This window comes from Balaenoptera musculus, chromosome 3 (genome assembly GCF_009873245.2).
Source record: "Balaenoptera musculus isolate JJ_BM4_2016_0621 chromosome 3, mBalMus1.pri.v3, whole genome shotgun sequence".
NCBI lineage: Eukaryota > Metazoa > Chordata > Mammalia > Artiodactyla > Balaenopteridae > Balaenoptera > Balaenoptera musculus.
Window position 1 is genome coordinate 109,820,348 of NC_045787.1, and position 22,743 is coordinate 109,843,090.

General features: G+C 49.3%; 1 protein-coding gene across 2 annotated transcripts in view; it reads right to left on the bottom strand.

The window, feature by feature from the left end:
• Positions 1–22,743, bottom strand: part of FSTL4 (follistatin like 4) — a 435,003-nt gene that overhangs the window by 42,821 nt on the left and 369,439 nt on the right. The window contains exon 8 of one of the 2 annotated variants that reach the window (XM_036848961.1): positions 13,184–13,304. In XM_036848961.1, coding sequence (XP_036704856.1) covers positions 13,184–13,304 — 121 coding nt within the window. Of the gene's footprint in view, positions 1–13,183; positions 13,308–22,743 lie in introns of both variants that reach the window. The other variant, XM_036848959.1, reaches the window with a different exon arrangement.

Consider the following 22,743-nt stretch of genomic DNA (forward strand, 5'->3'; position numbering starts at 1 on the left):
ATTCAACACCCATTTATGATAAAAACTCTCCATGAAGTGTGCATAGAGGGAACACACTTCAGCATAATAAAGGCCATATATGACAAACCCACAGCTAACATCATTCTCATCAGTGAAAAGCTAAAAGCATTTCCTCTAAGACCAGGAACATGGGCTTCCCTGGTGGTGCAGTGGTTGAGAATCCGCCTGTCCATGCAGGGGACACGGGTTTGAGCCCTGGTCTGGGAAGATCCCACATGCCGCGGAGCAACTGGGCCTGTGAGCCACTGAGCCTGCGCGTCTGGAGCCTGTGCTCCGCAACAAGAGAGGCCGCGATAGTGAGAGGCCTGCGCACCGTGATGAAGTGGCCCCCGCTCGCTGCAACTAGAGAAAGTCCTCGCACAGAAACGAAGACCCAACACAGCCAAAAATAAATAAATAAATAAATAAATAAATAAATAAATAATAAATAAATAAATAAATAAATTTATTAAAAAAAAAAAAAGATCAGGAACAGACAAGGATGTCCACTGTCACCACTTTTATTCAACATAGGGGTTGAAGTCCTGGCACGGCAATCAGAGAAGAAAAAGAAATAAAAGGAATTCAAATTAGAAAAGAAGAAGTAAAACTCTCACTGCAGGGACTTCCCTGGTGGTGCAGTGGTTAAGAATCCGCCTGCCAATGCAGGGGACACGGGTTCGAGCCCTGGTCTGGGAAGATCCCACATGCCACGGAGCAACTAAGCCTGTGCGCCACAGCTACTGAGCCTGCGCTCTAGAGCCTGCGAGCCACAACCACTGAAGCCCAAGTGCCTAGAGGCCGTGCTCTGCAGCAAGAGAAGCCACCACAATGAGAAGCCCGCGCACCACAACTAGAGAAAGCCCGCGCGCAGCAACAAAAACCCAACCTAACCAAAAATAAATAAATAAAAACCAGGTCTCTTCTGTCCTGGTTCAGCATAAAAAAAAAAAAAAAAAAAAACTCTCACCGCAGATGACATGATACGATACATACAAAATCCTAAGGATGCTACCAGAAAACTACTAAAGCTCATCAATGAATTTGATAAAGTTGCAGGATGCAAAATTAATACAAAGAAATCTCTTGCATTCCTATAAACGAACAATGAAAGATCAGAAAGAGAAATTAAAGAAACAATCCCATTTACCATTGCATCAAAAAGAATAAAATACCTAGGATAAACCTACCTAAGGTGACAAAAGACCTGTACTCTGAAAACTATAAGATGCTGATGAAAGAAATCGAAGATGACACAAACAGGTGGAGAGATATACCATGTTCTTGGATTAGAAGAGTCAGTATTGTCAAAATGACTATACTAACCAAGGCAATCTACAGATTCAATGCAATCCCTATCAAATAACCAATGGCATTTTTCACAGAATTAGAACAAAAAAAATCTTAAAATTAGTATGGAGACACTAAAGATCCCGAATAGCCAAAGCAATCTTGAGAAAGAAAAATGGAGCTGGAGGAATAAGGTTCCTTGACTTCAGACTACACTACAAAGTTACAGTCATCAAAATAATATGGTACTGGCACAAAAACAGAAGTACAGATCAATGGAACAGGACAGAAAGCCCAGAAATAAACCCATGCACCTATGGTCAATTAGTCTACGACAAAGAAGGAAATACTCTACAATGGAGGAAAGACTGTCTCTTCAATAAATGGTGCTGGGAAAACTAGATAGCTACATATAAAAAGATGAAATTAGAACATTCTTTAACACCATACACAAAAATAAACTCAAAATGGATTAAAGACCTAAATGTAAGACCGGATACTATAAAACTAGAGAAAACATAGGCAGAACACTCTTTGACATAAATCGCAGCCATATCGTTTTCAAGCTGTCTCCTGGAGTAATGGAAATAAAAACAGAAATAAACAAGTGGGACCTAATTAAACTCAAAAGCTTTTGCACAGCAAAGGAAACTATAAACAAAATGAAAAGACAACCCACAGAATGGGAGAAAATATTTGCAAATGACATGATTAACAAGGGATTAATATCCGAAAGTTACAAACAGCTCATGCAGCTCAATATAAAAAAAACAAACGACCCAATCAAAAATTGGGCAGAAAACCTAAATAGACATTTCTCCAAAGAAAAGATACAGATGGCCAAGAGGCACATGAAAAGATGCTCAACATTGTTAATTATTAAAGAAATGCAAACCAAAACTACAATGATATAACACCTCACACCAGTCAGAATGGCCATCATCACAAAGTCTACAAACAATAAATGCTAGAGAGGGTGTGGAGAAAAGGGAACCCTCCTCTACACTGTTGGTGGGAATGTAAGTTGGTACAACCACTATAGATAACAGTATGGAGGTTTCTTAAAAAACTAAAAATAGAGCTACCATATGATCCAGCCATCTCACTCCTGGGCATATACCCAGAGAAAAACATGATTTGGAAGGATATGTGCACCCTGATGTTCACTGCAGTGCTGTTTACAATAGCCAAGACATGTAAGCAATGTAAATGTCCATTGACAGATGAATGGTTAAAGAAGATGTGGTACATTTATATAATGGAATATTACTCAGCCATTAAAAAGAATGAAATAATGCCATTTGCAGCAACATGAATGGACCTGGAGATTATCATACTAAGTGAAGCAAGTGAGACAGAGAAAGACAAATATCATACAATATCACTTAAATGAGGAATCTATAAAAATGATACAAATGAACTTATTTACAAAATAGAAACAGTCTCTCTAAACAGACTTAGAAAACAAATTTATGGTTACCAAAGGGTAAAGGTTTGGGGGAAGGATAAATTGGGAGTCTGGGATTGACATATACGCACTACTATGTATAAAACAGATAATCAACAAGGACCTACTGTATAGCACAGGGAACTCTACACAATTTTCTGTAATAACCTAAATGGGAAAATAATTTGAAAAATAATAGATACATGTATATGTATAACTGAATCACTTTGCTGTACACCTGAAACTAACACAACACTGTTAATCAAGTATACTCCAATATAAGATAAAAATTAAGAAAAAATTGATGGACCTAGAGATCATCATGCTAAGCGAATAAGTCAGACAGAGAAAGACAAATATCATATGATATCACTTATATGTGGAATCTAAAAAAAAGATACAGATGAACTTATTTGCAAAACAGAAACAGACTCACAGACTTAGAAATGTGGAATCCAAAAGAAAATGATACAAATGAACTTATTTGCAAAACAGAAACAGACTCACAGACTTTGAAAGCAGACCTGTGGTTGCTGGCAGGAGGAAATGTGGGGGGGAGGAATAAATTAGGAGTTTGGGATTAACATGTACACGCTACTATATGTAAAATAGATAATCAACAGGGATCTACTGTATAGCAAGCACAGGGAACTCTACTCCATTTCTGTAATAACTTATATGGGAAAAGAATCTGAAAAAGAATGGATATATGTATATGTGTAACTGAATCACTTAGCTGTACAGCTGAAACTAACACAACATTGTAAATCAACTATAATCCAATATAAAATAAAAATTAAATTAAAAAAATACAAAAAACAAATACCCACATAAAAATATTAGCAAATCAAACCTAGCATGGTATTATTGGGTTGGCCCAAAAGGTTGTTCAGGTTTTTCCATAATATGTTAAAACCGACCGAACTTTTTGGCCAACCCAATAAAAATTAAAAAAACACACAAAAAACAAATACACACATCAAAATATTAGCAAATCAAACCTAGCATGGTATTATTGGGTAAGATGTATTATTTTCCATAAGATGTTACAGAAAAACCTCACGACCTTTTTGGCCAACCCAATAAAAGAACATACTGTGACCAAGTATAATACGTTTCAATGACTAACTATTAGGAAATCTATAATTAATCATATGCATGTCAAAGGCAGTCAAAAAAGAAAACCCATTTGATTCTCTTGCTAGACACTAAAAGGCCTTTGAAAAAAATTCAAAATCCATTTATTGAGGGAAAAAACCTCAATAAAATAGGAACAGAATAATATTTTCTTTCTACAATGAAGAATATCTCTATAAAAAGTGGGACCAGCACCATTCTTTTCAGAATGGTGAAACATCAAGTGGGGATAAAACAAAAAGGAAAGAGGAAAGGAGGCAATATCAGACTCTCAACATTTTGCTGGATGTTACTGTCAATAGAAGGCAAGAAATGAGAGGGATAAATATTAAAGAGGGTGGAGAAAAATGATACTTTACCTGGATATGCTCCAGATAACGAACCAAAAGTGTAAGGTTTAATAAGCGAGTACCATAAGGGGCCAGTACGCAGACAGACAAAATTAATAGCTCACTTATGTACCAGTAGCGACCAGATAGAAAACACACTGGACCGAAATGAATGAAACTATAACATCTCACTGAAGACGTATAAAAAGACTTGAAAAATTAGAGAGAGATGATCTTGGATAGGAAGACTTACTGTTGTTAAGAAACAAGATACTCCAAATTATGCCAAACATTTAATCTCATTCCAGTTAAAATCAATTAGTGGGGTCTTGACAAAATAATTCTCAAATTTAGCTAGAAGAAAGAATGTGAAAGAACAGCAGAAGAAATTTTGAAAAACAAGAGTGATTGTCATTTTTCCATACCAGATATTACAAAGTATTTCAAGTATTACAATAGCAAATAGGGGGAGGGGGAGAGGCAGGGGGAGGGGGAGAGGCAGGGGGAGGGGGAGAGGCAGGGGGAGGGGGAGAGGCAGGGGGAGGGGGAGAAGCAGGGGGAGAGGGAAAGGCAGTGTGGGGAGGAGAGGGGAGGGCTGAGGCACTTCCCATCTTTGAGTCCAGCAGCACATTAATGGTCTTTATTGAGTTTACAAAGTTCTGTCAACTCAATACTGTGCAGTCAACATTTATTACATCCCAACCAAGTGTCAGGCATTACACACAGAGCAGTGAATAAGATCGACCCAGTCCCTGGCCTCATGAAGCTTTCTGTCAGGGGGAAGATGAGTAACATAACTGCAAGTGTGGTGAGGATTACCAGAAGGGAGCTTTGGGGACACAGGGACAGGGGTCTGGGAAGACTTATCAGAATAGAGCACTTGGATCCACTCCCTCCACCTCACAAAGGAAATACCGACCTTCCTTATGCCTGTGGGGCTTGCCCCTTTATTGACAGTATGTTTGTCCAGTGAACTGGTGGTTTGGGCACCGGTCTCCTCAGTGAGGTGCCCAGTGGCCAGCACCAGCCTTGAAGACTGGCCTTTGCCTCTGCCCTGCCCTTTGATGGGAATCTGTGGACCCAGGAACCTGTCACACTTGAGTGTGTATCTGCATCCCCTGGCTGGAGCGGGGGCTCTTGTTAAAACAATGCTGGGCCCACCCCACAGTGTCTGATTCCGGAGGTCTTGGTTGGGGCTGGGGGATTTGCTTCTACCTGTTAGGTTCAAGGTGAGACCCTGGGTCAGCCCTGACTTGGAAGCTCTTGCAGACCGATTGAACTGAAATAGGTGGTGCTGTTCTACAACAAGACGAAAGCTGACTGAAAGTCAAGGGAGTGGAACCAACCATTCACTTAAAAACAAAGGACTACCTGCTGGGCAAAGACACCTGGGCCTCCAGTGGCAGGGGTTAGAAGACAGCTCATGTATGCTGAGAGAGAGGAAACCCTGGCTGGCCTGGAGGTCTCCAGGAGCTGAAGTCATCCTGGGGGCTACGACCACTCCCCCTCAAACCTCCATCCCTCCATCAGCAGGACTAAAGATGGGCCTCAGAACCCCACGTCCTCCACCTCCCAGTGGCCCCTGTCCCCAGTCTCCTCGTCTCCAACTGAGGACCATCAGGACCCTTTCCCTCATGCCCTTGATTTGGGATCCTGTCAGTCTTCACAAGAGCCTAGGCCGCTGGGGCATCCACCATCCCCAAAACCTTCTGTTGTGCCTTCTAGAACTCATGTTCTGCCATCAGCAAAATGTCCTCTATCCTTGAACTCCTCTGTGAGTGTTCCTCACCTTCTTGCTCAGATGGAAACCTGGTGACACTCCTTCTCTTGCAGACTTTTAAGTGCATGTGGCTCTCTCTCCCCACACTCCTCCCCCCGCCCCGTCCCCTACCCCATGGGCTGGGAGGTGGGGCAGGTGTTGTCACTGCCAGACCATCCTCCTTCCATTCTCCAGAAAAGGACCCAGTTTTGAGTTTCCTGTCCCGCGAGCCTCATTCCTAGATTCCATCCCCTCACGTCCTGTCCAGGACGTCGCTCTAGCACTTCTCTGTCCCTCCTGCATCAGTCTCCCCCTTTCTACTGGATCTTTCCTATTAGTCCATTAAACGCTTTTAATTTCCATCTTGGAAGAAAAACCCCAAACCTCTTTACCCCAGCTTCTCTCCCCAACTCTGCCCCATTTTTTTTCTTGGAAACACCCTGGAGAGTTGTCCATACTTGGTGGCTCTCACATCTCCTCCCCACCCCGCCGGAGCCAGCTCCAGGCAGACCTTTCCCCACCACGTGTGGAAATGGCTCTGCTCTGGACCACAGTGCCCCACCCCCCCTACACTGACCCTGACCCAATGGCCAGTTTTCTTTCCTCACCTTCCCTGACCTGCCGGTGGCATTCACCACAGCTGATCACTCCTCTTCCTTGGCCCCAGACACCACTTGGCCCCAGACACCATACTCCTAGATTTCCTCTCTCTGTGGCTTCTTCTCTGCCTTCCTTGCTGCTTTTTCTCATTCCCCAGGCTCTCAGTGCTGTCGTGCTCGGCTGCTGGACATTCTCTATCTGCACTCCTTCAGCATCTACCCTGGTCTATTGACTTTAAATACCAGCCACCCTGTGAGGCATCAGAAATTTATACCTCCAGTCAAACCTCTTCCTTCAGCTCCAGACTTAGATACCCCATGGGCTGCATGACATCACACGTTTGTCATGTCCCCACGAGCTCCTGATCTTTCTTCTCCAAGCTGCTCCTCCACGATCTTCTCCTCTCAGTGAATGGCCTCTACTTTTCCAGGTGCTCAGACCCAGATCCTTTGGAGGCATATTTGACTTTCCCACCAAGTGGACACAAATGTCATCTTTTCAGTACGGCCTTTACTTGCCATCATACCTAAAGCTTCCACCTTTTATCTGAGTCTCCTTATCCCCTCCTGTTTTAAAATGTTCCTCCTTAGTATTTTCCACCCTTTGAATTGCTCCATGAGGATGGGGATTTTGCTCTGTCCACTGCTATGTTTTCAGTGCTCAGCCTGGTGAGTGGCATGGAGAGAACCTCAGTAAATGCTTATTGAATGAATGGATGATGACGACAGTGAAGGATGAGGTGGTGTTGGCAGCAAGGCAGCGCAGAGCGGGGAGAGGGGGGTGGGAGGGAGGATTCTTAGCCAAGGGAACAATCAGTGCAGGGCAGTGGAGTCAAGAAGGCAGGGCGGGCACGGCAGAGGGAGAGAAGTTCACGGGGCAGGGGCACGTGGGAGGGGTGGGGCAGGGCCTGGGTCCCGGTGTGCGTGCGTGTGTGCGTCTGTGAGCGTGCACGGTGGACTCCCGGGGATGGAAGCTGCTGCTGCCCCTCTGTGAACCAGTGGCTTGGGCCTCCCCTCCTGTGGTTCCTGGCCAGTCACGAGGTGTCTGCCCTCTGGCCTCTGGGCGTGGAGGAGGCCAAAGAAGCACAGCCCAGCCAGCAGCAATGGGAGGGGGCCCTGCAGACAGGCCCAGACCCCTGGCTAGATCGGGGCCAGTAGCCTCCTGGATCTTCCCAGCTCCATGCCTGGCACGAGCGGGCCTGTGACATGGAGGGCAAACCCCGGAGTACCAAGGAGCTCCACCGAGAAGCCCATTTTGCCCTGACCTGACCTTTGCTAAGTTGAAAACTGGCAATAGGATGTTAGAGGGAAAAAATAACCATCCCATCATTTGGGTAGAAGCTCAGCCACTGCCTCCAGGACCCAACTGTCCTCCTCGCGTGTGATGAGGCATTGCTAAGACTGCAGCTGGTGTGGAACAGGCCCCAGGCTCTGAGAGAACACTGCAGCCAGAGCCCTGATCCAGCCTCCTGCCAGGACAGGGAGGGCCTAAGGAGAACCCTGGGCAGGGAGGCATCAAAGACCTTGGTACCCTTGGCCCCTGCTTGGTCAGGGTCCTGTCAGAAAAAGTCCTGCATTTTCTTTGTGAGAAACTACCCTTCCCAGGGTAGGGATCAGGTGGAGACACAGCTTTCTGCCAGCAGCAAGGCAAAGGCCCAACTGTTTTCCTTTGGCTCTGATCTCCCCTCTTCCTTTGTGTTAATTCACACACTAAAAAGCATTCAAATTAATGTATCTGGGATAAACATATTCGCTTTCTTTTAAATCTGCAAAACCTTCCCATGAACATATTTGAATACATAACACAAAGGCACATTTTCTTTGGGAAACATCAATCATTTCCAAGGTGAAAGGCAGCATAAATACGTCTTAAGCAAGAGGCACATTCACAAAAGTACCAAGCTGGAGTAATAAACAGATTTGGGAGATTACTATTGTGTTTGGGGAATGAATCGTTACTTGTCTGAACTGTGGGGAGGTTGAGGGTGTTTTTAATTTAATGGATTAATCATTTATTTCTGAAGTTTTTGTTCCTCCTATGGAAGCAATGCGGGAAGTTTGCATGAAGTTATAAATCATGTCAGTGTTTGGGCCTCATCTCCGGGAGGTCTGGTCTATGGGGAAGTTATACTAATAATTTGAGAAAGGAAATAGTTGCCTGGAAGGGTTTCCTTTAGCAAACCAGGTCAAGGCAGAGTCCTGGATGGAGAAGAAGCTCCAGAAGATGGTGACCCAGCCTGTATATGGAGGCCTGCCCCTGCCACCAGGGAGTGAGGCAGCTCCAGGGAGAAGTCTATATTTTATTCCTGGCTTGGCAACTTCCTCTGGGTCTTGATTTTCCCATCTGTATAATGAGTTGGAAGGTCTCTGAGGGGCTACCAGCTCAGACCATCTGTGTCCACCAACTACAGTTAAATATGGCTTGAGACAAAACAAAATCTCCCCCATATCTGTCCCATCTTGGACTTTGAATTATATCTGGCCAGGCATTTCCCAAGCATTTGACACATATCCTATCTCATCAGGCCTATAAGGGAGGAGGCACTATTGTTATTCCCATTTCACAGGTGAGTTTACTCACCAAAGATGTATGTCAAGGAAGTACCAGCACTTGGATAGGTACTAGGCTTGAATGCAGGTCTCTCTGGCTCAGAGTTCATGTCTTGGCCCTATGACAGAGGTGTCTCCAGCTCGGGTCTGCGCCGTGCCTTGGGTGGAACAGCGCCACCCAGCTCCTGTTCGCACGAGCGGTATCCCTGTCTCTTGGGCCCACTGGCCACACATTGCCTCCCCAGCACACCTGCCATTCACATGGAGTCTTCTGAGCCCTCAGAGAGGCAGGGAGCTGGCAGGGCCTCCTCTCCCCGCTTCATCTTCCTCCCCTTCTTGTCCTCCCTCTGACTGAGGAGAAGCAAGGAGAAGCAACCGACAGAACATTGTTCCCTGTCTGTGTGTCCTGGGCACCGCCTCGGCTCAGTAAGCCACAGGCCATCTGCCAGGCCAAGAGGGGACCAAATCCCACCACCCACAGCACAGCTGGGCGACCCCACCAATTCTACTCAAGCTGCTCTGGGACATCTTTCATGCTTTTGACTCACGCTTGGGATGACTGACGAAAAGGAACGAATCCCACAGATGAATCTGTTATAGCTTTCTCACATCTTCTCCATGAGATGCCTCAGCAAAGCAGGGCTCCTTCTGGCCTGAGCACAGACGGTGCCTTCTCACCTTCCCAGTCCTCCTGCCCGGAAGCTCCCCGTGCCCACCGCCTCGGTGAGCCTTCCGCAGCGGCCCAGCCCTCCTGGGCCTCCCCCTGGGAACCTGAGCAGCATCGGGCATCGGCACAGTGATCTGCCAAGTCCACCTGGAGCTGGACGACCAAGCCGCGCAGGTCATCAACTTCAGTCCTGCTGCGGGCAGGGGCTGTCCTTCTATCTACGCTGTGGGTCCTTCATTGGATGCTCGCTAAGCCAGCTGTTTCTGACCAGGCGTGAGCTCAGCACCAGAGGCAGGGATAAACGAGGCAGGGTTCCTATCCCCGGTCCCCCACAGTGTGCCCCCCGACAGCAGATCAACACTGACCTGCTGAACGACCACATCTGGATTCGCCAACAGCAACAGTGCAATGTCCCAAAGGGGAGGATGGGGCGGAGAAGGCGTCAAGAGTCTAGGCTTTGGTGTCAAGATCCATTTTGCAGTTATATACTAATTGTAGGGCTGGGGTTCCTGGGCAAATCACTTAATCTCTCTGAGCCCTAGTTTCCTCATCTGTGAAACAGAGATGGTGCCCAGTAATTATTCAGTAAATGTTCCTACTGCCATTGTGTCTTTCGTACCATTTTACTTTCAACGACATCTTCCCACCTTCCCACACAGATAGAGAGGTTTTCCCTCTCAGTCAACACGGCACGCTTCACTTCTGGAATACTCTGAAAACCTCGTGTCTTGTTCCCTGGTCAGCAGGCAACGGACTCATGTCCTTGGGAGGCAACAGCAGATCTACCTTAGTACGGTGCTCCCATGAGGGAGCTGCTTAATGGACCCAAATGCCACCCCCAAGTGCCTGGGGGTCAGCCCAGCCCAGGGACCTTGTGGGCTCCTGGAGTGAGGCCCACCCTAATGGCCCAGCCCAGCCGTCATGGAACTGAGTGAAGTGAGCCATGGCATGAGGTGGAAAGCCCACCGCAAAATGCAGAGGTCCCAGCATGCTGCCGCTGACTCTAGTACTTCGGCTGGAAGAGAAGCCTTAAATCTCTCAGCAATTAGGAAATGGATCTCAGGTGGCCTGTCTCTGGATCTCAGCGGGGAGGTTTTGCTATTTAGACTCCCCTAGGCCCCAAGCAGCCTCTTTAACAATCGCTGGGCTGGCGGGTGGGTGGGGGTGGAGTGGCTGGGGAGGCTTGAACAGAACTCTCCAGTGCCAGCTGCAGAGTCCACTCCCCACTCGGGTAGCAACAGGAAGCAGCCTAGCCTCTCCTTTCAGCCCAGCAACACACGGTGTCCGTGGGCCTGGGCCTTGCTCCCGGATTCAGCACCAGGAGGGAGGAAATGGTTCATTCCCATCATGAGCTCTGTCTCAGAATTCTGGGGGAACAGGAGGCAGAAGGGCCCTCCCAGCACCGTGGACCTGCCGTTCATGTATTAAAGGTGTTTAAGACCACAGAGTCTCCTGCAGGCGCCTGTACACCCCGATTCAAGCCAACAAACACAGCCACAAAGCCCCAAAGGATTAAATATGTCCCAGCTCAAGGGAAATACTAACAAAATATGGCTTCGGCACATATGAACATAAAAATCCCTAAAACATCCTATAGGACAAATGTAGAGGCAAGCTGAGCTCACTCTGTTGTCCTTAAATGGCTTGTCACCCAGGATCCCAGAGGTAAGTGACACTGAACCTCATGATGTAATTATTCTCAACACCGCGTACACTTTATCTCAGAGCAGAAGCCCTGGACACAGCTGGCACAAAGGATCTGGGGCTGACTTGGAGCTTTCACATTATTCTCTGGTGCACAGACGCCCTGCTCAGGCCTGCTTGGTGAAAGCAGTGATGTCCAGCTGGGCGTGGCTGGACACGTCTAATTTCCCTGGAGTGCTGATCTGCCACGGCACTGTGATGGCTTGTTTGTTGTGATGGCTGGAGTGGCCAGCAGTGTGACAGAGGGCAGAGCACAAGCCCTGGGTCTAGAATGACACCTACCAGTGGTGTGACCCCAGGAAAGTGACCTTACCTAGAGACTCATCCATAAAGTGGGTTAAAAGATACTGACTGGGAGAGTCCATGTGATGTGTTAGCCTAGGGACTGGCCAGAGAAAGTCTCAGAAAACACTGGCTATTGTAATTGCTGATGTGGTCATCAGCAGGGGTTAATTCTTCTCAGTTTCTGGGAATCCTGGCAACACAGGGGCCTGTGAGAAGCAAAGAAAACCTGCCAAGCCTGCTGAGGTTCTGCTTGGCTGGGCCCAAGCTGAGGCTCGTTAAGCCTCTGGGGGGAGGGAGGCAGGAACCAGCCCCTTTTGCAGAAAGTAAGGCCTCCCAACTGGATAAGTGATTTGGGTCCACAGTACCTGGAGGAGGAGTGGCATGTTCTAGACACTGTCTGCTTCTCACTGGATCAAGACCACAACAGCTTGCCATCTCCATGTCACTGTAACCGAGCAGGACCCTATGGGGCCTTCCCGGGACAGACTCCCTCCCCAGCCCCCATGTCCTCCACCTGCCTCTTGTCTATAGAAAACCTTTAGACTCCCAGGCCTGCCCTGAGTGCCAAAGAATAAATTTAATCAGACAAGTGAGAAAATGCAGAAAACAGTCAAGCAAGACAAAATAATAATAGTTTAGCCATTAAACAAAGTCAAGGACCTTTAGTTCCTCCTCAAGGGCTATAGATAATATTCGGAGCCATGCCCTTTGAGCTGTTTTGCAGATCCTGAAACCCCCACCAGGTGGAAGAAGTTAACTCTATGCTGTCCACAAGTACATAGAACCCAGACCAGTTGGAACCAGAAGGTTGACAGTATTGACTCCCGATTACCTCACCACCAACCAATCAAAAGAATGTCCACGAGCTGATCACGCGCCCCACAGCACCCCACCCCCAACCCCCGTCTTTAAAACCTCTCCCTGAAAGCCTTCGGGAGTTGGGTCCTTTTGAGCACTAGCTGCCTGGACTCCTTGCTTGGCACCCTCCAACAAACACTGTGCTTTCCTTCACCACAACCCAGTGTCAGTAGACTGGCTTTACCTTGAGCAGGCGGGTGGACCCAAGTTCGGTTTGGTAACATCACCTACAGGGCACACTGCACATTCTACAGGGGCGTACTGGAGATGCTGGGTGTGACCTGCCTAAGTGACTCACCCCCTCCCACCTTAACTCACTTCATCAGAGGAGGCTTTGGACGCGGGGTTCAGAGGAAGCCAGACCAGGAAATGAGTTGGCAGACTCTGCCCCTGCCTGCTCGCCCCCCTCCCCAGCCCCTCTTTACTTACAGGAAAGATGGGACATTTTGGGGTCAGGTATTTCTTTAAGAAGACAGAATGCAGGAGGGGAGGAGGGTTGTTCTGAGCAGCATTTGGGAACACTATGGGGGGACAACATGCATGGAGCCATTTACTAACCATTCACCTGCAGGACGTGGGTCTGGAACAGCTGCTCGTAGCCAGAGGCATGGCAGGTGTAATTGCCCATGTGGATGGTGGTCACCTTGGTGATGTAGAGGGAGTCGTCCTCTCCAAAGTCCTGCTGGGGCGAGGAAGACAACAAGATTGGCTTCTCTGTTGAGTAGCCTGGGAAGGATAGCCAGGTCTCCGGTTTTGCAGGAAAATAGAAACCCTGTAGCTGCGAGAGACTTCCTTTCTGCCTGGCCCCCTTACTCAGCCAGAGCTCCCTGCAGGGCTGGGCAGCAGAACCTCCATGTCTCTTCCGTGTTGCTTGCCCAGACCCTGTACATCCTTTTAAGATCTTGTTCACCCTCTCTGTGAGGTCTGGCTTGAACATCTTCCCCAGCACCCTCCCTCTCCATTTCTACAACTGGGCTCACCTGCCCCTCCTGTGCTGCTGCTTGGCTGGTTTCCTGGGCTCTTGTCCACCTGTTGAGAAGCTCTGGAGGGCGGCCTCCTTTAGGGTCAGCCCTCTTTTTCTTAAAGGGCCAGATAGCAAACGTTTTTGGCTTTCTGGGCCATAGGGTTTCTGTCAACTACTCAGCCCTGCCTTGTAGCATGAAAATAGCCATACCAATGCCTAAATTAATGAGTATCACTATGTTCCAATGAAATTTTATTAAAAAAAAATGTGGTGGGCTGCCTTTGGCCCATGGGCTATAGTTTGCCTACCACTGGTTTAGATCTCACCTCCATCTCCAAATAATTTCAGGCAGCTTACAGAGATCTGGGTAACCTAAGAGAAGGGAAATTGAACTCTGAGGAAAATGAGGGCAAACAAAAAACAAGGGCAGGGATGTACTAGAGAGCAGAAGGGGCTGATGCCAGGGGTTCCATGAGAAATGGCTCAGTAAGCCTTGTCCCTGTGACCTCTGCAGCCTCACAGAGTGGGATCCTATTTGGCCAGCACATGGGGAGGGATGGGCAGGAGGGGGCTTTGAGCTGGTCAGAGTCCCCTGGTGAGCTCTGGGCATGCAGCACTCCCCCAGGGCCTTTCCAGCCAGCTGCCTTGTCTCCTGCAGAACAATGCACAATGCTGGCCCTATCCAGGCACCAACTGCAGACATGCTGGGGAATGGAATTACCGGTGTTTCAGGGAGACCTTTCATCAGGTTTGGCTTTAGCTAGCAAACATCTCCGAGGTGTGGTGCTCAGAGCTGATGGGACAGAGGAGGTCCTGGCTCCCTGGTGAGAAACAGGCCTGGGCAGTACTAGCTGTGAGGAGTGATGGGGGAAGCCCAGTGCTGGCACTCAAGATACTCAGGGTTTAGCTTGAACTCTGGCACTGATCAATGTTCCCTCATCCCTCTGGGCACTGGCTTCCCCACCTGTAAGTTGTGGACAATTTATATGCCCTATCTGCCTCCTGGGGTGATGGGGAGATCTGGCAAGAGAATGCCCACGAGTACATTTTCCAATGTGGGAAGTGTGACATACATGGGGGCTGCTACTTTTCTTATTATTAACAAAAGATGCAAAACTCCTCTTGACCCCTGGAGACAACACCAAACCATCCCTCCCGTCATTCTCCCTGTCCTTCCTGAGCTTCCTTTTTCCACAGAAGCAATCTCGTGGCAGGAGGGACGGAAGGCCACCAGTCAGTGTGGCACAAGGATTGTCCAAGGGCCCGGCCACAACCATCATGAGTCCTTTAAAGATGCTTTCTGGCTAATTAACCCAATGAAGGGTGCAGGCCCAAGAGAGGTTTGGGTTAAGGCACAGGTTGGAAGGTGGAGAGTGGATGCATGCAGCCTGCTTTCAGTTATCAAGGAACAAAATACTCAGAAGTGTTCCCAGTGGAGTGAAATATTGGAGAAGGCTGCTGTAAGAAACCCTTAGAGTTTTCTCGGAAACATTGCTCTGCTGTAAAAAGCCCCATTCCTATCATGCAGTGGAAGCTTCCCTAATAAAAATAAAACACCAGATAGCTTATTTGTCCTGTGGCATAACAGAGTCATAAAGGGTTCATACCTGAGTTGCTTATGAAAAGTTAATGGTTAGTCAGTTCTGGGGTTGACATATTTCTAATCTAAGTTGTTTCCTGTGTCAAAACCTAAGTCTGCAGGAAAATACATTTTGCTTGGAGTCTCAGTGGTGGAATGGCATCTCGAAAGAGGGCTGGGGAGCTGGGTGCGGCCCCACCTTGGGGAACCTCAATACCTCACTTGGTTGGTTCCTGGACAGACTCCATCCCAAAGGGCAACACCAGAGCTGTTTGTAAGGGGTTTGGTGCTGGGGATCCCCCGGCATTTCCCTTTGTGCTGCCTTCTTGAGCCTTCATACCCACAGCCCTGCCTCACAGGAGGGCCCTTGTAGTCAGTCTCAGGTTCTGGCACCCCCTGCTCTTCTTGCCACCTCAGTGGGGTTGGGTGGTCATGGGACCACAGGCTGAGAAGAGCCCCCAGGCTGAGGTTCCCACAGATCAACTGCAGAGCGGTGCCCAGTAATAACACCAGCTCACAGCCTCCACGAGCTAACTGTGTGCTGGGAATCTTGACATACGTCGCTTTGTTTAAGCCTCAGAAAAAACCCTGAAAACCATAAAGCAAAACAAATGCCCAGTCCCCATGGGGTGAGAAAGTAGAGCTCTCCTGCGCAATATATTCAGAGTCTGACCTTCTCGCACCACCTCCACTGCTACTGCCGTGGGCCAGACGCACGGCCCTCCGCCGCTGCCCCTCTGCGCCGCAGCCAGACCACGCCCCCCTCACTCAGAGTCCCAGCCCTAGAGGGTCTGCAGGGATGACCTGCCGTCCCCTCTCCGCCCCGTCTCCTTCCACGCTCCCTTGCTCATTCCTCTCCAGCACTGCGGCCCCTTGCTGTTGCTCCAACATGCCCGGCATCCTGCCCCCTCAGGAACTTTCTCCTCCTTGTCCCACTGCCCCAGGGCTATCAGTCTGGCTTGCTCTACCTCCTTCAAGTCCGCTCATATGTTATCTGCCGGCCCTATCTGTAACCCCCACGGAGCACCTGGCACGCACTTACTCCCATTTAGCATACTGTTTGCCGCGTGTCTCCCCAGCTAGAATGTGAGCTCCGCCCTCGTGCCTGCTGCGCTCTGCTGTGTCCCCAGTGCCTAGCGGGGCCCGACACAGAGTGAGCCCTCAGTGGATATTCGCTGAGCAGACTGCACACGGCGCTGAGCTAGGCTCTCTGCAGGGGCTGTGCCCTGGTTCCGGTTCTTTGGGTTCGACAATGGAGGCGCCCACCTCCTGCCTTCCTGTGCCCCCAAATGTTACCAATCACACGGGGTCCAAAGCAAGTGGCTAGTGGGGAGGCAGAGAGCTGATCTCAAGTCTTGTCCCTGCTTTCCCACCCTGCCCCCTTCTCCATGCTGCATCCTCAGGCCTGGGCACACTGGGAGGGCTCAGCTCAGTGCAGCAGGCAGAGCCCATGCGTGTAGTCCCACACCGGGCTGATGGCTTCTGGGAGCCCCTAACAGAGTTGCTTAACCTCTCCGTCTGGTTTTCCTCACTGCTCCTGGGAGCAGAGGCATGTCCCCTGGGTGATCGCTCAGGTGTGGAGGCGTGTGGGTTGCCGGATGCATTATGGCTCTACTTCGAGCACCTAACTCATTACCAGCCTGTGAGTTAGGCTCTGGGGAGAACCTGACTCTGTACTAAGTAAAATAATGGCTCTGGGCTGAAACAATAGGCATCATATAATTACAGGAAAGAAATGCACATTATTTTCTGGAGCATGAATACTGGCTACAGAAATCAAATTTACCTCATTAGATGTAAGGAAGGAAATTACTTTAAAAATTGATTTATAAGAAGTTACATAAAACTAAACCTGCAATCCTTCTTCTCCTGAAGGTTTTCTGAGGTGTGTCTGAATGTTGCTATCAGTGCTTTATTGCATCTCTGTAACCGTCTTTTTATGGATGGCTTTTTTTTCTTTTGCTCTGATGCATAGAAATGTATTAGCAACATCAAGGTTCCTTCCAGAAATAAACAGATGCCAGATTAGACCATTCTTTGTATTGATGCACACCTGTCTTTGGAAAAGAGACAGTTTTACTTAAAGGTACGTATTTTTTGCCTTTTAAAAAGCTATTTTCTAAGTATCTGCCCTTAATAAAGTAATTAAATGAAACTTCAGTATTAAACAATATTTAAGCAGAGGCAAGATGGGGGATGTTGTCATAGTGATACATGTGAGTCAGGTCTAAGTAATATGAAAATGAGCCATCAGTGTTGATTATTTAGTGACTAAACGTTAGACACAAGGACTCCAGAGTGATTTCAGAGGTTAGGTTAATGGTACTGTCAGTGCTACAAAGTTTAGAAACATTTATTCAGAGCTTTTCTAGCTCTGCCCTTCTCAGGAGCACTCTTGGCTCTCTTTGGAGAGGATGGAGTAAAGGAGAGGGTCTTTTCCCCCAGGCTGGTTTGACTCTGGCCCCCAGAATTTCACTAACCCTAGCATCCCACCTGCACAAATGCACCCAAACACTGAGCGATGCAGCGCCTTGGTGACGGCCGGTCCTCAGAGATGTCTGCACTCACATGAACACACACACCCATTATCCAGACCCAGCAAAGACCAGATGCATCATTGGTGGGCACAGACAAACATCCTTGGGAACACATGCAGTAAACATGAGCATGTGTGCACACACATGTTCCAAACCACTGTTCTCTCTACACAGCTGACCCCTCGGACTCACACTGGGGTTCCCGTGTTGGTCACCTCCTTCTAGCCCCTCAGAGGACAGACCTGTCACTCTGCGAGGGCCTGCAGAAGCAGTCCTCTTGATCAAAGTCCTCTTAAAAGAGAAGTCCCTGCAACTTGAACCAATGCCTAAGTGGCCACTGAGCCCCCAGGGGAAGGCTGCTGTGGACAGTCACGTTTGGCGTTAGCAGCCTGGAGTGGGTCTGTCCTCCTGCCCACTCCCAGGCCTGGCCCAGGACAGGGAGCCACAGGTGTGGGAGAAGGCTCTGTGGGCAGGCTCCGGGCTTCCCCAGGACTGTGGGGAGTGTGCAGTCACTTGCTGCCTGGGGTTTATGTGGTCAGTGCCAAAGGGGAGGCACCTCATCTCTCTGTGCACCCCTATCCTGTGCCCATGTGTGGCATGGTGCCTGGTGCATAACGGGAGCTCAGTTAGTGTTTGCTGAATGAATGGAGGTGTGTCAGCCTAGAGTGCTGGCTTGTGGGGAGCCATAGGAAGTGAAGTGAAGAAGTAACGTTACCCAGAGAGGAGTCTGGCCTTTGCCCTCAGCTCTTGGGAGGTGAACTCTAGGCCTTGGGATGTGCCTTTGTTTGCTTGAGCAAACCAGAGCATCTAACAATGTGATTTATGATGGGAGCCCTGCACCACATGGTACCAGCTCTGCCTCCTGTCTCCTGGCTGGATACTAGGGGTCAGCCATGTGGGCAGTATGGGATCGAGTGCTAGTGAAGGCTCTGGACACAGACTTGGGTGAGCTTCCCTGGTAGGTATGTTGTTACACGTCTATGCCGGGAACCATGACCGCGCCAGGAGACAATGGAAGCTCCGCACTTGGACCCTCCTGGACTCTGTCCTGTGGGCTTCTTCTCCTGGCTGATTTTAATCTGTACTCCTTCCTGATGATAAACCATAACTGTGAGCATAACAGCTGTCAGTGAGCTCTGTGAGTCCTTCTAGTTAAATTATTAAACCTAAAGGTAGCTTGGGGAACTCCCCAAACTTGAAATTGATGTCAGAGTGAGGCCGTTCCTGTATGAACTGCTGTCTCTAACTTTGTAATTGGTTCCAGAACTCAAATGGGGGAGATTCTGACCCAGTTGCGTGGATGCTAAGCATTTGCCCTGGGGACAAGCTTGAGTGTCTGAGTGCACACAGGGGCCTGGGTACCTGTACGAGAAGGCTCACACCAGAGACATTGCTTTGAGCACCAGCTCGTCCATCCCCAGAGGCCAGAGGGCAGACACCTCTTGACTGGCCAGGACTCTAGAGTATATCACGTGGATGAGTGGCAGCTCCTGGGGTCTTCCGGGGAGTTGCAGGCCTGAGCCCCTGAATGGGGCTTCAGATCCTTAACTGATCAGCCCTGTGTGCCCAGTCTGGGTGGGAAGGGACTCAGGCGCTAGACTGCCCTGCAGGGTCAACTGAAGTTCCACACCATCTCGAACCTGCTGCCTTCATCTGGGAACCCTGCAACCCTCCCCCCGGGGGCCCCTTGCATCACGAGTCCCCAGGCCTAGAGGGCCTTACCAGCTCCTCTAAGCTGGGTCACACTCCCAGCCAAGACAGCTGATAGGCATTCTTGCTGTTCCGGAAACACCCCAGGGAGGATTTGATTAAATTTCCTTCCATGGCTCATTTCAGGGACCAACAAGGCTTGCAATCAGGAATTTTCTCCTGCTATGGTGTTTAAAAATCTTATACATCACTGGAGGGAGTATAAACTGGTGCAACCTTTTTGGAGGGAGATTTGGCAATATCCATCAAAACTGAAAACATGTCCACTCTTGGATATAGTTATTCCACTTCTAAGAACTTATCTTACAGGGCTGCTTACACAAATGTGCAAAGAGGTATGTATAAGGATGTTCACCACAGTATCGTTTTCATTAGATAAAGCCTGAAAACAGCCTGAATGTGAGCTCCCCTGCGTAGGGCTTGGGGCTCTGCATTCAGGGTCGGGAAGCTGGATCAGAACCTTCCTGAGGGACTCTGTACCTTTGAGATGGGGCCAGAAGAGGTCACTGAGCACAAGCAAAGCCTTGAAGCTAGTACTATTGAGACAGGTTGGGACCTGGGCCCCTTTGCTGCAGCGCTGCAGTGCTTGCACCTGGACACACCTCTCCTCGAGCAACAGAATACAAAGAAACTGTATGGGACTAAAAATAACTGCGCGCATGCGCAGTTGGGGCAAATTCCGGACAAAAGATACAAAGAGACCAAAAAACCCAACTGCCACTTTTGAAGAGCCTGGAGCAAAACCAAGGGGTCGGAAGCAAAGCAGGGTACTGCGCATGCCCTCTGCACACAACACCACACAAGGGGTGGGCAAACCACGTAAGCTGGCCCTCCAGCCCGACCCCCCTGGACACACCCCTACTCTCACCTCATGTAAAGAACAAGCTCCCTGATTCCACCCCGCTCAGCTAGTGAGCCAGTAAGGGTTCCTGTTGTTTGTTCTCGCTCCCCGCTGCTGCAGCAGGGGCCCCAATAAAGCCTTGTCTGAATTTCTTGTCTGGCCTCTGATCAATTTCTGTTGATTAAAGAGGCCAAGAACCCTGGTCGTAACACTATGGGGAAAGAGGGGTGATCCTGAGGAGGCCACTGAGAAAGCCAAGGCCAGTGGAGGTATTTGGGAGGGCAGAGACCCCCTTGAGTTCCACAGGCTGATGTACCATGGACCCGGGCCCTGTCTCTTGGAGAGCTCTGGCCAATTCTCGTGGTTTGAGCTCATCCAAAGCTCAAAAGAACCGGTTGCTCAAATGTAACCAGGGTTTTTGACATGAGCTGGCCAAAGGCTTTGAGTGCTTCAAGTATACTGTTTTCCAAGATTTTAAAACAAAATGTACCCAAACGTTTAATGAGATTATTTTAATGCAGAACCTACAACCACTGTCTAGCATGTTGCAAACAGCTCTCCATGCTAATCAAACGCCTCTCATCTTTTTACAATAGATTCATGACTGGTTCATACAAAGACAATAAGAATTAAATGAGTCATGAGCTCTTAAATCATTCTCTTTTGGTCTTTTTAATAACTCACTTCCAAAGAAGAGCTGGCTGAGAGCATATGCTTCATTCGAGTTATTTGTTCATGGTTTTACACCATATAGGCATGGGGAAAAAGTGAATCTTTTAACACATCCTTCAAACACTGCCACAAATAATTTCTTTTAATGGGTTTTGTTTTTCTGCTTTTGTCACTGTACTCTGCCTGCCGACATCTGAAAGCCCCCAATAGGGAGATTTGGTGAAAGAAAAAAAACAGCAAAAAAGAGTGGCTTTTTCAAGTCATCTGCAATATATGGGGTTTGCTATAAGCCTTTTTTTTTTTTTTTAAAGAAGAATACAATAGAAAAATGTTTCCTCTCCCTGAGAATATCTCGGCCAAACAATTCCACATGCTGGTCTCAGAGCCTTCTGCCTTCTCTTTGCTGTGGCAGAGGCTGGTGGCTAACGAGACCTGGAGCACCAGACACACGGGCTGCACCAGGAGGGGACACATCCACTGGGGCTCGGACACTGCAGCGGTTACCGTTGAAGCAGCAGGCAGGCCCAGCTGCCCCAGGGCGAGGCCTTGGCAATGCTTGGTGCTAGGTGCTGTGTCCTAAGAGCAAGGAACCCGGGGAGCTCTGGCTGGGGTGTGCAGGCTGGCTGCAGGCCCTGGCAAGTTCCTGGACCCTCTGACTAACAGAACCCCACTTGCCTCACAGGGCTGCGATGAGGATTAAATGCTTGTGAGCGGACTAGCATGGAAACTGGCTCCTGGACACAGCAGTGGCTTAGTACCGATGGTAGAAACACCAGCATTAATGCTAGTAAGGATTCAGGAGTCGGCTATTTTCTGGGACTTTGGGGATGTCTTCTCCCTGCTTCTCCTCCCCTGATGGGCAGCCCCTGTCCTTGGGGATATAAGGGACAGTGAGGAAGACAGTTACGAGGGGAGGGCAGGTGACATTGTTGGGGCAGGGCGTGAAGACTGGGTTTGGGGACGGTCACTTTATTTCCGGAGTAGCTACTGTGTGGTCTGGGCAGGGCACTGCAGCCAGGGATGGGTTCCACTTCTGCAGAAAGTGAGGCAGCCTCCCCCTCACCTCAAGGACACCTAGTGTGGAGGCCAGGGTAGGGCGAGAAGTGTATGGATCTGCCTCAGAGATGGGCCCCCACCCCAGCCCCGATGCCTGTCTCAGGGGACAGGCCTCGGGAGACAGGAAAGATGGAGGCTCTGTGGTCCAGGTGAAAAAGCAAGGTTCCTGGCTCCTGTGCAGGGCTCTCATGCCCCACATGTCCCTGCTTCCCACACAATTTCCTTATCACAGCACTGTATGACCCCAGAGCCCAGAGAGCCCTCAGGGGGCACCTGGCTGGTCCCCTTTCCGCTTGGGTACCGGTGGTGAGAGGCATCTCCCTGCCTCCTAAGGCAGAGTCCTTCCTGAGGGTAAACTTCCCCCACGGACTCCGGTTGTGGCCCTCCAGCGTGATGGGCTGTCCTCCCCCACGTGGCACAGGGCTGTCTGAGCAGAGCAGGGCCCTAGGCTGGGCATGCTGACCACAGGCGCACAGTGCATGGCCTGCGGGGTGCGGGCTCGCCCAGGCACGCCGGCATAGGTGCTCTGCTGGCCGGCAGCCTGGCCTAAGATCAGGGCAGGTGGTGCTCAGGGGCCTGCTGTGCCTGTCCCCTGCCCTCAGCTTCTGAGCTGGAGCAGTGGCCGTGGGTCCTTGAAGGCTGAGGTGGGGGCCACAGGGCCAGGTCTGAAGCCGCCACACCCACCACTGCTTCTGTAAAGAGCCTAGCAGCTGGCCAGGAAGTAAACAAATTACAGGCCGCCCTTTGTGAGCTCTGGGG